At 43.4% G+C, this 17565-nt stretch overlaps 1 protein-coding gene across 1 annotated transcript; it reads right to left on the minus strand.

The window, feature by feature from the left end:
* Positions 1-284: 284 nt before the first annotated feature.
* Positions 285-16134, minus strand: NPEPL1 (aminopeptidase like 1). The gene is made up of 12 exons (XM_075768359.1): positions 15887-16134; positions 14464-14649; positions 13129-13299; positions 10420-10509; positions 9668-9749; positions 9330-9472; positions 8695-8772; positions 4935-5035; positions 4156-4279; positions 2796-2972; positions 2017-2127; positions 285-1175 (listed from the first exon to the last, which is right to left on the minus strand). The coding sequence occupies exons 1-12, from the start codon at positions 16034-16036 to the stop codon at positions 1017-1019; spliced, it is 1572 nt and encodes a 523-aa protein (XP_075624474.1). The 5' UTR covers positions 16037-16134; the 3' UTR covers positions 285-1016.
* Between the last annotated feature and the right edge of the window lie 1431 nt (positions 16135-17565).

Genomic DNA, 17565 nt, shown 5'->3' on the forward strand with positions numbered 1-17565 from the left:
GGGTGTCCAAGCCAAACTAGTGCTTGTAAGCTCCTTGTAACTGGCTTACACAGAAACTAACACTATGTGTCCCTGATTACTGGTGAATCAAACAAATTAAGTGAATCAGCGTAAGTTCTTCAGAACTGCCCCAAGCCCTTCCATGTAAGCCGTTACTCCGTTAGGCCTGTTTTCAGATGTATGAGTGCTGGGAAAAGGGATTTGAACAGAGTAATGATGTCGCACACAAACTTTTGGAGCGCTTAGTGTTCTCAGAAATGTAAATAACACCATGAAACACCACATGGGATATGTAAGCTGCTTTAATAATAATAAATTTATTAAGTGGCAAGAAGCCACTCTGCTTTGTAAACCAATTTTACTCAATCACAGTCCCCCTATTTTTTTTCCTCATTTAACATGAATACATTCTGTAATTTGTATGTGAAAGATTTATGTAGGTATGTTCTGGACCACTCTTGCTGATTTTACTGGTCAGAAAAAAAAAGAAACATGCGGAAACAGCACCTTATTAAAACTATAGGCCTTTTCTCATTACATCCCCTTTGCTGCTAAGCTAAATTGTCACTGAATAAGCCAAGTCTACAGGTTTTTTTTCCTTGTCCTGTTTTCTGAGATGTACTGGGGCCTGCAGAAATGTCTGATAAAACCTCACATATAATACGTAATTCAGAAGGCTTTGTAAGCAATAGCTGCAGTTGCTTCTTCAGACTAGAGGGAGCTTCTCATGCATTAATGCACTTAGGTTTTGTGAGGAGCTCAGGAGGATGCGCCCTCTTCCTGGTACAGTTAGTTGAGCCTGGACTCTGCACCAGTGATACTGTTCAGCAACTGTGTGCACCAATAATTTAAAAAAACAAGAAATCAGGCTGTTTTTATCAGAAACGAGTAATAAATCTTATCATGATAGTAAAAAAAAATGGCAATTTCCAATGTGTGACATTTTCATTGCTTGAGAATGAATCAGTGCAAAGTGAGGTAACCCATGCACCCCGTCACTTCGGGCTGGGGGCGCGTTAAACCAGGCGCCGCCTTTTGGAATCCCTCTCCATGTCTTCAGTGGGAGAGTCTCCATTGCACCCTAGAGGGGACACCATGTTTAGCAAAGGGTCTTCAGATGCCCCTCCAAACAGGGACAGCAACAAAGCCACGCCGTAGCCAGTAGCTCGTTCACCCTAGGGAAAAAAAAAAGAACAATTCACACTTCAGACTGTGTAATCTGAATCTAGTTTTAATTTACCTACTCGCTCAACAAGAATAGTGATGGCTCATGGCCAGAGCAAATACTCAGGGTGCCCGGCAGGCCTGCTCAGCTTGTGCTTCTGTATCCTTACGGCTATCGGAATCTGTCCCGCTTAGATTAAACCAACACATCGATTGATTCACATGAGAACAGAGCTCACACTGACTCAAGGGGGGATTTATGCTAGCACTGTTCAGGGCAGGGAACGTTCCAACCAGCATGAGCACAGATTTGGAGTATGAGCTGAGAAAGTTGGGTTTTTAAAAAAAAAAAAAAAAAAAAAAGAGGCAGGGGAAATAAATTGGCTTATTTTTTAGGAAAAAAAAGAACATACACGAGTTGCATCAAAGGGAGAAAGGGAGGAAAGGAAACCCCGAAGAAACAAATCTTGTCTCTGCTGCAGGTCAGCAGGCAGGATGATCAACTCTGGTCAATCACCTTAAAACAATATGGGTGAAAATGGAAGGCTAGGATTCTTGCCACCACCAGAAAGCAGGCAAGTTGTCAAAGTTTACAACGATAAAGATGTTGCTGATTAAAGTGACCATTAGCATATCTTAAAACCAAAATGAAAACTATGAACAGGTGAAGCTACCAAAACAAAGAATTCCCAACACAGATGAAGAGTCAATGGTTTTCAAAAGAACTCTTCATCTAACTCTCTTGTTTTGAATTTGATGGCACAGAATTCAGAGCGTGTGCAGGCACAAGCAGTTTTCTTTACCCAGCTCGCTGGCCCATGAAAACGTCACAAGTCATACAAACATACTCACTGCATGAACAGGCGCAGCAATGTCTATATGGACCCAGACTCCGGGCCAGTCGAAGCCAATGTGAGAAGCAATGAAGAGCCCAGCACAGGAACTTGGAGTATTGTCTCGGTCCTGTAGAAATAACAAAACCACAGTTGGTCTTGCAAGAAGAGAAAACATCAATGTTTTATTCTTGCCTACAGAAAAGACAGTTGTGCAAATCTAGTTCAGAGCTTCACGAATGGCCCTAAAACAGTCTTGCAAACCAACTGTAAATCCTTTGAGTGAATCCCTGGTAGCAGTCTGGCCTGGCTCGATTCCTCTTCTGCCCAAGCTCCTTTCCGCAGTGCTTCTGGAATTCAGCGCACATGGTAACTCTCAAACACAACGAAAGCAGCTGCAGCGATCCCCGAGGCCTTTGTCCTCAATTTCCTGGTTTCTGCATTCCCAGTTACTGTCTCTGCTGCTTATATATGATCTAAGGAATACTTGTCTTTACTACTTAAATAATGTCCATCCAAGAATTTAGCATTCATCTTAGGGCCATGCTTAAAAGGCAAGCAGCCCAAAGATACCTTTGCAGCGGGCTACCGTTTAAAATTGACAATAAATATCAGTGTACTAACATACAGCCTGCAAAATCCCCAGGTAAAGACCTTGAAGACCAGAATTATATGGCTTGCTTTGAAAGATTACAGCCCTTGTGAAGAGCTTTCAGCCAGCTATCAACAGGCCAGCACATTGTCTAGAAAATGCACATTTTTATGTAATAAATGAAATTTAAAGAAAAAAAATCTTACTGCCACAGAGTTCTTCATATCAGCTACTGCAGAGGTAAATTCACTGAAGTGGAGCTCGGGGCAATACACAAGAGGATGGACCAAGTCTCCACAGTTCCTGCCAGCTTTAACACAAGCCTTCTCCCACTCTTCGTTATTGGTAAGGACAGCAGCATGATACTTTCCTGTAGCAATTCCCTAGTGAGATATAAGACAAAATCAGGAAGGATTCACCTTAACTGTGCTGCATAGGATAATTCTGTGCTACTCCCTCTCACCATTAACACCTGCTTTCCATTTAACAAAACCACCAAGCAAAAAACTTCTCAAAACTACTCTACAAGAAGGTAGTGTTACACCTGTAGACAAAGACATTGTAGCTATTGCTGAATCCTTTAAAATTTCTGAAAATTCATTCTGCAGTGAAATAGTCTGCATTTGTCCAGCCTATTCAAACCACTGTCCCACAAAAATATTTCTTTATAGTTACTGAGCAAGCAAACTGTATCACTTCATAATTATTTATCCTTAGAAATAAAATTAAATCAGCAATGAATTATAAATAAAATATCTAACACACACATAAAGGATACCCCAGCAATGTGTGTCAATCACACAAACAGTCTGAATGTAACATCCTCATTCATCGGAAAGTTTGCTTCCTTCCAAATATACAAAACCCAGAAGCCACCATCACACCAGTTTTCCAGTAGGACAATGATGGGAAACTTTCAAAGGATTGATGTTTACACCAATGTATGCAACATTCATGCTTCTAAAATTTGCCACCATTTCTCCTCCTGATATGAAGACCAATTCATTTTCTAGAAAATTAAACCACAAGAATCACTGCTCGTCAATATAACCTTCTATAAAACAGGAATAGATTTCAAAAAACAATAGCATTAAATTTGTACCCTTCTAAGTCATACACAGAATGGTATGATGTAAGCCATTTTATCATCAAGAAAATTCCTGATCACTATCATCGAATCAGTTCTGCTAATTATAAAGCTACTACATCACAAACATTGAGAACTGGACGGCTTGTATCAGCTGCTAATGTCATCAGAAGAATACTGTTTTTTCTCTAAGTATGCAAAAGCAAAAAAGTTGCATAAAGAACAAAAAAACCCCGCCTGAGTATTGCAGCTATAAATGTAATACATTCACGACACACGGCAGCGCACAGCGGGTTACAGTTTACTGGGGTTGCTGCTGGCAACTTTGTCTCGCGCAAGTTTAGGAAGTCACCATCAGGCACGACGGGTCGTGATATCTACTTTCCCCCAAAGACTAGCAGGCCCGAGGCAAAGAAGTGTACGATGCACAGACAGTAGAAGGATGCACCCCCTGCCTGCTAGCAGTTCTGTATCGGTACCTGAGCTCCAGTAAGAGTGGCCATGTCAAGAATTATATCAGCTCCGAGATCTTTGCATGCGTAAGCTACTCCATCAGCCAGTATCAGTCTACCTTCTGCATCAGTGTTATTGATTTCCACAGTTCTAGGAAGAACAGAGGGCATTTAATAAAACAGCGCTTTAGGCTGGAAGTTAAGACTCATCTGTCTGGACTAGAACACTGGACAAGAAAGCAGACTCAAACCTCACACGCTTTCTCATTTGACCCTGCAAGTCCGTATGGCTGCTGCTTCCCCAGCTGCAAGCACCCAGACAGGGCACACATGGAAGAGCGTTATACAGTATTGCCCTCATGGTCAGGTCTACTTCTCTGGCCTGTATAAAGCCTAGCATGTCGAGCTGGGATTTTACAAATTACTGCCATACAAAGAGGTATAGTGCTCTGCTTAAAACGAGAAGAGATTCTTATACAATGGTAGTCTGCCTCTGTGACGGAGACGATATAAACTACAGATGGACACAGAAAACCAGTTGTACTGGAAAAAACACCTAAACCTGAGTGCTTTAAGGAAACTTCAGCTCATGATATGTGATAGGTACTTTGATGTGTATTTCCATACCCAACAGCAAACTCTAAGCACACTTAAAACTCACTACTATGGCTGTCTGAAATACTATTATCAATATTTAGGGAAGCTGATGAGGAACAGGTTCACAATCTGCAGGGTACTCAGATAAACAGAACCACAGACGATGTTTCCTCTCAATGTTTCTGTGAAAAGGATAGATACGATCTTACTTTCCAGAGTAAAGAACATGAATGTCATCAGGTCTCGTTGCACACGGTCCGACTGCATTCTCAGCCAAACAAAAAACAGCATGAAGATTGTCTTTAAAACCCTGTAACAACAACAGGAGAGAAATAGGGTTTGATTCACATCGACCTAATTTATTGTGACTGAAATCAACAAGGGATTACAACTCCTTGACAGCAGTGCCACCAATTACATGGGAAATGTGGGGAATGTCCTGTGTCTTGAAGCTGAGGCCAAGAGCTATAGAAAGCAGGTGAGGAGGTAACATCTAATGCTGGTTTTAGAGTTCTCACTGGAGAGTGAATAAAAGCCTGTACGCATGTGACAGACAAATGGGGAAGGGATCTACAAAGCCCTTGTCAATTAAGCAGTGATCAGTACAATCTCCTCTCAGCGGCAAGGTATCTGAAGTAAAACAACTTTTATATGCAGTGTGCAGATACAACTGGAGGGGGTTACGTTTAGTCAAACCTGATTCCCTGGGAAGGGCGCGTTCAGCTCTTTACAGCCAGCTCCTGTAAGATCTTCACTAGCACAACTCCAAACCCCACTGAGCTCACCAAAACCAAACCCCAAGTCACTGAACTACAGCGTCCCCGTATGAAAATCAGCAGAATACATCTCCAAAGATGTGACACTTCACTCACCTCATTGTAATACAACTCTAACATTGACTTACAACAGAGATCACAAACAACAGATCCACACTGTGTAACTCCTTCACCTTTCGTAGCCACAAAGGGCTACGAAATCCAATCAAGGATGCTTTCAATGTGACAGTTACAAAGGCTTATGAGAGGGCATTACACAGCCAGCCAGGATGCTTGGGATTATTCTCCAAACCGTGTATTTTCCACTGCTTTTATTTAGTCTCCAATAACAACAAAGATACAACTGGGGCTATTTGAGAAATTGAGCTCCTTCCCATCATTTCTGCCACACTGCGGAAGAGTCTAGAGTAACAGTGGAAGATGATGGTAATAATAAACGCTAGTATGCAGCCATTTGTGAACTGTATGCTTTCCCTAAAAAAACAACGCCAGGTGAACAGATTCCACCTCTGAGAATTTTGTTGGAAAGTAACTTGGATCGTGGCAATCCTGGAACGTGGTGGTACTCATGTCTCAGTGGATCTTCCAGCTGCCAACGACACAGCTCGCTGCCCTTCAGCGTCCAACTTCACCACAGGCCAGATACAAGCTACCAGGATCTATCCTCTCTCTTTCCATGTATAAAAAAAACCCACCAAAAATATCCATGGCTAAGACAAATTAGGATTAGGTTGGATTTTTTGGGGGGTGGCTGTTTGTTGTGGTGGGGGTTTTTTTGTTTGTTTTGGGGTTTTTTTTATGTATCATTCCTGCTGGGAGGCACACAGCATTTTCAAATTCCTTTTTTTCTTTTCTTTTCCCTTAGCCTCCTCTCTTCTGGTATATACCATTTCTGGTTTACTTTGGTTTAACATCAAGTGCTTATACAGCTATGGATGATATTTTAAGATTTATGATGATTTTGTTATTTATACAATGGCTGTATTGTGTGAAGGGATCCTAGGAACAGAAAGGGAGACAGCAGCATTTAAAAAATAAAAACACAGATCCTCAACTGGGGTAGCTAGCCTTAAAAACTTCAGATTCCTGGGGAAACCAAGGCCAGTTTTACTGTCAATCTCTTGATAAAAGTCCACAGCTGAAGAAATCTGGACTTGCTGAATCAGCTCATGTTCTGAAGTTTAAAGGGCAAACGCATCAATCAAAACCTTTCAAAATAACAGGCAGCATCTAGAAGCCATAAAGTAACTTAGCAGTTTCTAGTCCAGCCAGTGGGCAAACAGCATTGTTGATGAGATAACCTTCCATCTATGACCCTTTGCTCTTCCATAATGGTCTGTGCAGCAAAACCCCCTCTATTCATAATCTGTCACTGGACCGCACCAAATTTTTCTCCTCCCAAGTGGGAGATGTGGTTAATCTACTGCCAAAAAATGAAAACCTGCTTCCAGAATTAGTTGCCTTTTCCTGAGTCTCATTCTGTCTGTTCAAAAGCAGGATTCACTACGTTAGCATGCAGGCTCAAGAAGGATTTAAAAAATTTAAGTGAATGTTTTTCTCTTCTCCCTTGTGCTGGAAAGCTCACAACGGATGAAATGCATCTTTCTAGGAAAAATCACTCGCTTAATTTTGCTATCTAAAGCCTTTTTAAATCATGTTGTAAAACTGTTGAACAGCATGTAGGCAGATATTTTCTGGAGATGGATAATAACCTCTGCCCCTCTTCCCGCTGAGCTTTCTATCCAACACATTTCCAACTTCAGTCTCTGTGACAAAGCATAGCTAATTTAAACCTCTCCCAGCTTTATATTATTCTTAAAAGCATTTTTAAAAAAGTCCTGTGACAAATTCTTTCCTGATTATCTGAATTATCTGAATACATTTTCTGCAGGGATTTCATTAACAGGTCTTCTTACATGAGGTTGTAAAATTAAGCAGTGAGATCATGCTTTTGTTTTTACATATAAAGGCACAGATTTCTTGTGAGGTATGACAGCTCAGTTTGTCCAAACATATCACTGCCAGTTTATTCATTGCTACAATAATTGCATATGAAATGAATGACAGATCACTTACGTTCACACCTACTGTAATTGTGAATGCAACTTCTCTCAGTGCAGACAATGACACACAAAACTGCTTTGGAAACAAGGAGTGAATCACTGAAAGAACCCACCGCATCCATGGCTTCCCCAGACTCTCCCAAAGCGCTGTGTAAGTTCTAGCTCTTGTCCCTTGCAAACGTGTGACCTAACTTTCTGAAGGACTGAATTATAGAAAGCCAGCCGTTTTGCCTAAGATGCAGCTCACAAATCTGTTTTCAATTTTAAGTCTCTGCAGATAACTGTGAAGTTTACAATCTTTCCACATCAAACGTGCTGCTAGGGCCAAGGCACAGAGCTAAACTCTTGAGAAATGGGAATTTGGCACTGATCATCCCCTGGACAAAGCTTCTGTCAGATCTATGCATTAATCTGCAGCAGTAAATGTTCTTTGAACTTTGGATACTCCTTGGAGGCAATAGCCGCTCTGTCAGCAAGACTCAGTCACTGGATTTGTGGAGAGGGCAGCGTTTTATTGGCAGCGGCCACTTCTTTTCCCCAGTTCATACTGTTAAAGTGCAATATGCATTTTTTTAATTCTTCATATTTCCATACCTGGCTTCTCCTCAGCTCCCCTACTACTTTCTGACCACAGAGCCAAACTGACGACCAGCTCTTGATAGGACTAGAGCTGTCACTTCCCCAGTACGCTAATATTAGAACCGGCACAGGATTTGGAATATGGACAGACTTCATATCGCAGAGTCACTCATCCCCTTCTTTGCTAAGGGACAACAGCTGCCCCAAATCCCACAGCTTAAACAAAATCAGCTCTGGATAACTCAAGTATAAATCTGATTCAAGGAACTAGAAACCACTCAGTCCGCAGAACAAACCCTGAAATTCAAGAAAGATTCTTAAAAAAAATATTAACACTCAAGCTATTTCTCACAATTCTCAAGATCCCGGTAAAGATTTGAAATATTTTCCTGAAAGAGCAGAAAGAGCAGAGTGGCTCAAGATCACTAATAGCAGTGGCAGATCAGAACTTCAAGATTAGACTGGCCCCCATGTCTGGGAATACATCCAAAAGCTAGACTGCTCCTTGGCAATGCTGGGATACATGATATCAATTAACACATTTTACTTACTTGCTTTACAGTGGCTTTGAAGGCACCCAAAATAGCAGCTGCTCCACCACAGTCTCGTTTCATTCCAGGCATAGTAGTCTGTTTAAACAGAACCATAACTTTAATTTTTTTTTTAAAAGATAATTTCAGAGCAATGCCTGCTAAAACTAGTGTTTCTGATGCTTCTGCAACTCTGGTCTTGACCGTGTTGAGCTGTAACAGAAACATGGAACATGTGCATCTGCTTACTGGTGGATCTTGCCTTAGAACTGGAAAGTACTAAACCTCTGCTGCTAGTTTGTTAGAAAAGAAAAAAAGAAAAAGGTTGTTTACAAGATTCGCACTGAAACCAACTCAAATGGGTTTTGGATCTATCTACAAAATCAGAAATTAAAAATCTTTGTTTCTAGTTTTTATCCTAGCAGTTGGCAATACTTAAAGGACAAAATATCAGGTAGCTATTTAACTGCTCCGTAAAGTGTTTCTTGAATCCTATTCGGTCTTCTCCCCTGATAGGTTCTGTCCATATGGATGACAGTAGATCAAGTGTTTACTCAAATAAATATACTTTGGTTTCCTTCAGACATTAACTGAATTATTTCCATCAGAAAACAACGCTGTAAGCAAAGGCAGCAGAAGAACAAGTGTTTAAGTACCTTTCCCTTAATGCTGAGTCCTCCAGTGTCATACACAATACCCTTGCCCACCCATGCAATGGTCTGCGTAGCACCATCTGGAGTATGACTGAGAACTGCTAGGGCTGGAGGATGCAGAGCTGCCTTGCCAACTCCGTAGATACCTGGAAAACAGAGAATTAAACCACTTGTGGGGAAGAAAGACTAGGGGGCAATCTGTGGGTATTTTCTGTAAAACATCTTGGAATACTATGGGCAATAAAATGTTTCAAAAATGTGCAAAGAAAACATTACAACGGAGACGGGAAAACATTCCAATTAACTGCTAGGAGAAAAGCTGAATTTTCAACAAGATATACCTCCAAAGCCTCTCTCTCTCAGCTCCTCATCTCGAATAATGGTAGGAGTAATCCCAAGATCCTTGCCAACTTTTTTGATTTCCTTAATCATTAAAAGAAAAAGGACATAGTCAGTCAGTCATCAGAAGGACACATTTGTGTCTTTCCACACATATGGGTATCCACATAAGGGTTTTGTGTGACTTCTGTATGCATACACATACAAACATTCACAATTTTGGCCTAATTCCACTGAGACATCCTTGACTTACTATGGCTTGAAATATGAATTTGACCTTTAAGCTCCGCCAATAAAAGAAATCTTCAGAGGTAAAGGCCAGCTGTTCACTCTATTGGTTCGTGATGCAATAGGACAGGAATATTTTCATTCTCAACAGCTTTCCAGGTCTTTAGCATAAAATTCATCTGGAAACACGTCAACTTCTGTCCCGTAATTTCAGAACTCTTACACCATTGGGCTTAAGACAACACTAGCACTGGCAAAGAAGCCAGTGTCATGACCGAATCAAGAACTCGTGTCTTCTGACTCCCAGTGCCTTACCCCAAGCTTTACATTCCACCTCCTTCCAACTTAGCAGAGTTCTATGAAATATTAAAGGTCAAAGAAATAGCCTCAGCATCCTTGGACAGGTTCTTTGATGCGCTTCGCTCTGCTGACATACAGGTTTTGCTAAGAGACAGCAACACTAGCTCTTGATTACTGTAGTCTAGACTTAGAATTACTAACCCTTACTCATCAGTGTATTACCTACCTCCAGGAAGTTATCTGTGTTCATCTCATTGCATGGGGTATCCACAATTCGAGCAGCCAGCCTGACTCCTTCTGTAGCACTTGCCAGACACTATGAAAAGAAGTGAGGACACCTGAGAACTGGCCTTGGGCTGGTTTTCTGCATAGCTTTGCATTTAGTCCTACGCAGCCTATACCAGATGCGTGGCTCCTCTGGAGCACATTAATGCTTAACTGCAACCCATCACAGGCAGTTGTACAGTATTAAATAATGTCAACCAAGCTAACCCATTATTTTTTGTATATGTTAAGCTTAAGTTATTTTTCCTCATGCTCTAATTTCTAAGCAACTGTATTCCTTCCCACAGTGAACTGATATTGCAAAATTAATAGCCTTCTCCACTATCAAAGGGAGACCAAGAAGGCAATGTGAGGTGGAGGAAAGAAAGATAAGAAGAAGCCAATTCATGAAGCCACAATGAGCTTGTAGGTTGCTTGGGCTGGAAACCTGCAGAGATTACATAATATACAACATGGGAAACCACAGAGTTTATATATGGCACGCAGAGTGGCTGAGTGCAATAAAGATTACTACTGTAAGACATATGGCAGACCCATGGGGAATGTAGAATATTTCATATTTGCGTGAAACACGCATGCCTCCGTTTCCTCATTCTTGTGGCAGAACGGATGGACCCTCACCCGGACTGAGTAAAAACTTATTTAAGCAAGAGTGGACAGAATCAAAATGGTCCACAGTGAGCATGCCAAGGCTGTCTCCTTAAAGAAGGATCCTCTTGGCAAAAAGGACAATGGGGGCACCAGACTCTCAGCTTCAACTTCTAACTCCTGTGAATCAACAACTCGAAACAAAAAGACTAGGTGGAAGGAAGCTCTGTTCAAGCTCTCCAGTAGCCACACCGCACTGAAGACCACACACAGCAGAAGGGTAAGTCAAGATGGGTTTCAAAGGAATCTGATGTGTTGGTTAGTTATTCATACTGAGGTATCTGAAGTTTGGCTTGGCCAGACTGGCCTAAGGACTCTATACATTCTGTATCCCAGCAGACTCATAAACCTCGGCTTGCTTTGGAATGGTGCCCCATTCCCTACAATTATTTTTGATTGCTTTACTTCCCCTAAAGGGATAAGGACCTCCTCAGGAGCCAAGCTCGGTTTGAAGTGATTCACCGTTAGGGCCGTGCAGGTAAATGGAGGTGCTCTAACCCAAAGGTCAAGTCCAAGGGAAATAATATGACTTACAAAAATAAACTGTGCCTGGGTTTGGCTTCCAGGGTACTAAAAAGAACCTTGATAATGGCAGCCTTGTAAAACTGACCATCCCTGCTAGTCCTCACTGTAACATATCCTGGACAATGCAGTAGGTGCAAAACACAGCAACATGCCGAGGGAGAGGTTTAGCTAAAAAGATCCTACCACATGCCTCTTCCATACTCTACATTAGCTGTCTGGTGAGGTTGAATTTAAGGGGTGAAAACTTAGCTTGGAGGAAGCCAGTAATAGTTTTGGCATTGATATCAAGGGGAAGACCAGGAGGTAGAAACCATTTCAGCTTTGTTTTATAGTTATAAATAACCCAAGTGGTTTGGAATCTACCTATCTGAAGGAACTGGTTTTGACACCAGTCATGTTTTTTCTGATTTAGGGCATGGAAAAATTGAGTGATCAACAGTTGTACTCATAGCACGTCTGTCTTTGTCACTTTCCTGAAAACTGGTCTGACATCATTTGCCACGGCCAACTCAACTCGTAGAGTAAGGACAAAGTGTAGAGGAAAATATACTGAAATTGAAAAAAAAAACAACCCTAAAGCTGCAATTCTGCGAATTTCAGATGCAGCAACACTGCCTCTTTTGTCAAATCCCTTGCCAAAAGTTTTAATGGATTTGTATAACCTCCCTAACCAATCAGCTAAGTGAGTGTCCATCTGTACTGAAGCACAGAACCTGGAGCACTGACCAGGAAGCTGCCTAACAGCTGAAACGCAAACCTTGGAATAGCTTTTAAGTTAGGATCTTGGAAGAGGAATGATCTACCATGCTAAAAGTTACCTGATAAGGCGTTTCCTCTCTATAACAGTCATGTGCAAGGGAAACAGTCTTTGATTATCTGCTATTGAAAGACAACTCAGATGTATTTAACTGTTATGTATAGCTCATCTCCAAGCTGTACTGCTTCTTAGGGTCTTGTTTATGGCTACAGCTCTGCTAGAAAAACTCTGCCAAAGACGTACATCAGACAGAAATAGAAGAGGCCATATGTGATCCCAGAATAAGCAATTTTTAGTAACTTCACTGTGATAGTCACCTGCACAACCACATCCAGATTTTGCCCTGGTAAAAGAAACTAAGAAGCCCCCACACTGAAGGTAATATAATGTTAAATGCTAAAAATACACTATTTGCATCCATGACAAACAAGAGAAAAGAGAAATTTTCTTTGTGCTACGTGTTTGCTGTTTTCCAGCCTGAAATCTGAGTAACAGATTTCCTGCAGTAATAATATGTTCAATATTTCTACTCACAGTTGCTGTGAACTGATCAATCTCAAGGCACTTTGACCTAGGATAATGTATTACTTTAGATATCACACCTATTCCAAACGCAGCCCGAGACAGATGTATTTGTGCATGCAACAAATTGAAGAAAATAAATAAATAAATCAAGGAATAATGGAAACAACTGATGATGGAAAACCCCCAAAATCTTACTTTAAGTGTCGCCACTTCTATTGGTCCATTGTTTTGTCCAACCAGGAAAAACTCTACTGTTACAGTTTTCTTCTCTGTGCGTCTTGATGCACTGGACCGATGCGTGAACAACGGGAAAGCCCTGGCCAACGCACAAGCAGAAGCGAAGACTTCAGACCGCTCACAGACCATCTGAAACACCAGCCAGAAGACAAACAAGTCAGACAACATTAAGGATGTGGAAGACTACATTAAAAAGGATGTTACCTGTGATATTATTGATGAATAGGGAAAAAAAAAAAAAAAAAAAAGGCTGGAAAAAACTGATGTCTGAATCAAGACATACTCGTACGCCATGTTTTGCACGGAGTAGGTGGCAGTATAAGCAGCACCACACTGAACTGGTTCACTCATCTCCCATATGGAAATGAACTGCACTGCTGGACTTGACTATGTGGGAATCAGTACATCCTGATAAGGGAGCTGGACTACATTAATTATACTAGTGCAATTAACACAGGTTGGCCTACAGATCAAGACAAAAAAGCACAGGAATCATCAACGTGTGTTCAAAACAAACAGAGAAATGATATGAGGATGCGGCTAATATCAACCTGAAGCTTTTTAACACGTTGACTATTCTTCTGAAGTTCATTACAGAAAGTACCAACAAAAAGCAGTTTTAGCTAAACATTTTCAAAGTTAACTACAAGGGAAAAAATTTAAGTAGAGTTATTACTCTTGCAAATAAGTTTTCCCAGTAAAGAAGATAATTAGATTTTGTTGCTGACATGATTATGTGAGCTTTCTCTAACAACCTAGAAATCTGATTTAATCTGGAGGAGCCGTAGAAACAAGTAACAAATTCGTCAAGCTCATACAGAAGATGACCAAAGCAGTCCAAGAGCTTGTCCTGCAAAGGACTCACACTGGAGCAGTAGTTTGCACTAAAACTTTTAAAATTCACTGAATAACACAAACAAGACACCTTAAATGGGTTATGTGATATAGACATAGCACCCTGCATGCAGGCTACATCAATCTTCTACAGTATGTGCTAATGTCATAAATCCTGGTTGAAAAAAGCCACTCCTGGTTCCCTTTGCGTGGACATTCCTAGCTAAAGACATTCCATATATATCCAACCTTAATTCCCTCCAATTGCTTGAGCATGCATAAGTTATTATAGTTAGGTCTTGTTTATGCGTCAGTGCAAAACCACTTATAAATGTCAGCATAATTATATGGGTAAAACTTGCCCACCTCCAGTCTCCTTGGATACGGCTAAAATCCTGAAAAGTTGAGAAAATACTTGACTAGATATTTCACCAGAAGCATTTCCAAACAGCCACTTACAACAATACATCTGTTGACACCTCCAGGAAGGCAATTTCTGACCAGGCGGGTGATGAACTGAGCTGCAGATGGACTATTGTGTCGGCTGACCCTGGAAGGCAAAGCGGCCACAGTGGCGTAATTCAGGTAGAGAGGACAGCTGTCCGTGGGGTTTGGATTCAGGGTGCTTAAAGCGGATTGCCAGATCTGGGGAGAAAAAGAGAATTTAAAGAACTGTATCAGACTTTTCTTTCCGTCGCATTCCCACTACATTTAGGCACCCTCTAATTACAGGATTTTAGGTGTTGATCTTAAAGGTCTTTTCCAACCTAAACGATTCTATGCTTCTATATGCGCACACTTTTAAATAAAATAACCTCTAAAGCGAAAAGAGACAGGAAAATACAACGGACCTGTTTATTAACCAGAAAACACAAATGCACTTTCCATTACAAGCATCTCTTTTAAGCCGTACAAATTACAATTTAAAACCACATCATCCAGTGCAAAGGCTGCTGCAGAGCTTTTATAAGTTGAGACAGTTTTCCTATTGATAAACAGATTGATTTACTAGTCCTCGGCTATTGTTTCACAGAGCAATTTAATTAAAAGCAAACAAACAAACAAACAAAAAAGGCGGCTAAATATTGTCATAAGTGACTCGGGAGTCCAGCAAAAAACCTCCCAAACAACAACCTGCCAAACATCTAACGACCTAAAAGCGGCGATGCAAAACATTTATCGTTTTACCAGAAGCCATCACCACCACCCCAACAAACAGCCCGCGGTAGCCCAAAGCGGGGAGGGGGAAGCGCTGCCATCTCCTCACCCCGTGCAGGGAGCGAGGCTCAGCCTCCCGCCGGCCATCTGCCACCTGGGAACGCGTGGTTCGGTAATTACGTTAATTGCAGACATCCCCGTGTCGCGCAGGGGAGGGTAAGGCACTTTCCACCCGCCGAGGTGGGCACAAGGGGTGCGGGAGCGAAGCCGCGGTGCTTCACCCGCGGGCAGGGAAGGGCTGCGCGGTTCCCCCGCAGCAGTAACACGCTCCTGCCGGACCCCGCTAGTCGCCCCCGAGCCCAGCCCGCTGAGCGGGGCGAGGACCGGCTCATTTCCCCTTTATTTCTCCGTTAAGGGCCACTCCGAGGCGGTTTCACAGGGTAAAATCCTGCGGCTCTGGGCGTCAAGGCCGGGTTACCCTCCCGCGGGCCCGGCAGGCTCCTTCCCTGCCCGGCCCCCTCACCGCAGCAGGCCCGGCGCCGCGCAGGCAGCCGCAGGCCGGGCGAGCCCCCGCCTCCCCCGCACCACGAGGCCGCTCGAGGCCGGGGCCGCGCTCCCCCCGCGCCGTGGCCGCCGCCTCAGGGGGGGCGTGTGTGGGGCGGGGGACGGACGGACGGACACGGACGGACTGGGACACCGCGCTCCCGCCGGGGCCCGGCCTCACCTCCTCGGTGACCCGCGGCTGCAGCTTGCCCCGCAGCTGGGCCCAGGGCAGGCGGTGGAGGTTGTGGAGCTGACCCAGGACGAGCAGCGGGCGGCTCTGCGGGTCCGCCTCGCCGGCGCTAGCCTGGAACTCCAGCTGCACGTTCGCCATCTTCCTGCCCCCGGCTCTGCTCAGCCCGGCCCGGCCCGGCCCGACCGCACGGCTCCGCCCGGCGCCGGCTCCACGGGGCGGGCACCACGGCGGCGCGGGCGGCCCCCGGCGGCCGCGCCGGGCACCGCAGGCGGGCAACGCGCCGGGCCGGGCGGGGCACGGGACCCGGATGCGGCGGAGGGAGCCGGCGCGGTCCGCGGGGGCCCTGGGAGAGCGGGGCCCTTCCCGTCCCCTTCCGAAACGGCCCGACAGCCCCAGCACGGGACCGGCGCCCTCGGCTCTGCGCCCGGGCTCGTTCGCGTCGGGGTTCCCCCCGCAAGACGCGTGTGTGGCGGCGGTGTAACCCCCTTACCCGCGCTGGGAGCTTCGGGCTAGAAAAAAAGCCTTGTGCCAGGCCTTTGTGTTGGACCCGGGTTTCGGAAACACACGAGTAGATCGGGGGGGGGGGGGGGGGGTCAGTTTCATAGGTTGTAGAGGAAAAAAATATACGGTAACACAGCTGTGCAAAGTGCGAGATCCCGCGTCCTGCTGCGTGCATCAGATCGTAGAGCGTGTTTCCAGAGAGGAAACATCCGGCTACCTCTGTGTACCCCTGACATGCAGTTGTATCAAGCTCAAAGCCTGTATTTCCCCTTCGTAATACCATCTTAGGATGGACATGCTTGATTTTGAAAGCGTGAAGTTGCATAGGGATAAAAATGGAAAAAAGCTTAATTCCTCTTTTCCTTATGACGTTAAATATCGGCTAAAACGTACATCTAAAAACTATTCCAGAAACAGGAAAAAGTTAAAATCAGCTATAAGGTACAGCATGGGAATCCACTAAAAGAAAACAATGTTTTCCTAACACTCACTTTACTATTAAACTTAAATGTTTGTTTAAAAAATAATAGGATATTCATCCTCATCTTTTTGTATTTGCCAAGCCCCTCCTATTAATGTTACATCAGTAGGGAACCGATACTTGTTAATCTGCAGCTATGAAAGATAGGAAAGTCTACACATCAGAAAGGGAGCACACTTCCCCCGGAAAAGTGAATGCTGATGCATATAATGGAAATACACCTAAAAAGAAAAAAATACATTAGGCTGAATTCCAGAAGAGACTTCCTTTGAGTAAGGTCACTTGGTCTCTGAAGGGATATTATGGAAACTTTATTGCCTGATACATTTAAAATGAGCCTGAATAAAAGATGTAGCAAAATCTGCTGCAGAGGTCTATCACCCATCCTCAGACTGGACGGGATAACCCAACAAACAAGCTCCAACTCCAACTTTTACGAGTCTCTTTGCTGAGCCACAGAATATAAAACTGTTTAGGAGCTCGCTATTATTCCAATACATATAGTCAGCATGGGAACTATGAAAGACAATAACACACAGCAATTATTTCAGGATTGAGACATTCCAAAGATTCAACCAGGCAGCAAGCTCCTAGTCACTGAGCACAAATTCTATTCCTGCTGCTGCAAGAATATCAATGGAGTGCTGTCCCCAAACCCCCATTATCTGAAAGGGGAGCAAAGCAG

The sequence above is a fragment of the Balearica regulorum genome, chromosome 16 (genome assembly GCF_011004875.1).
Source record: "Balearica regulorum gibbericeps isolate bBalReg1 chromosome 16, bBalReg1.pri, whole genome shotgun sequence".
NCBI lineage: Eukaryota > Metazoa > Chordata > Aves > Gruiformes > Gruidae > Balearica > Balearica regulorum.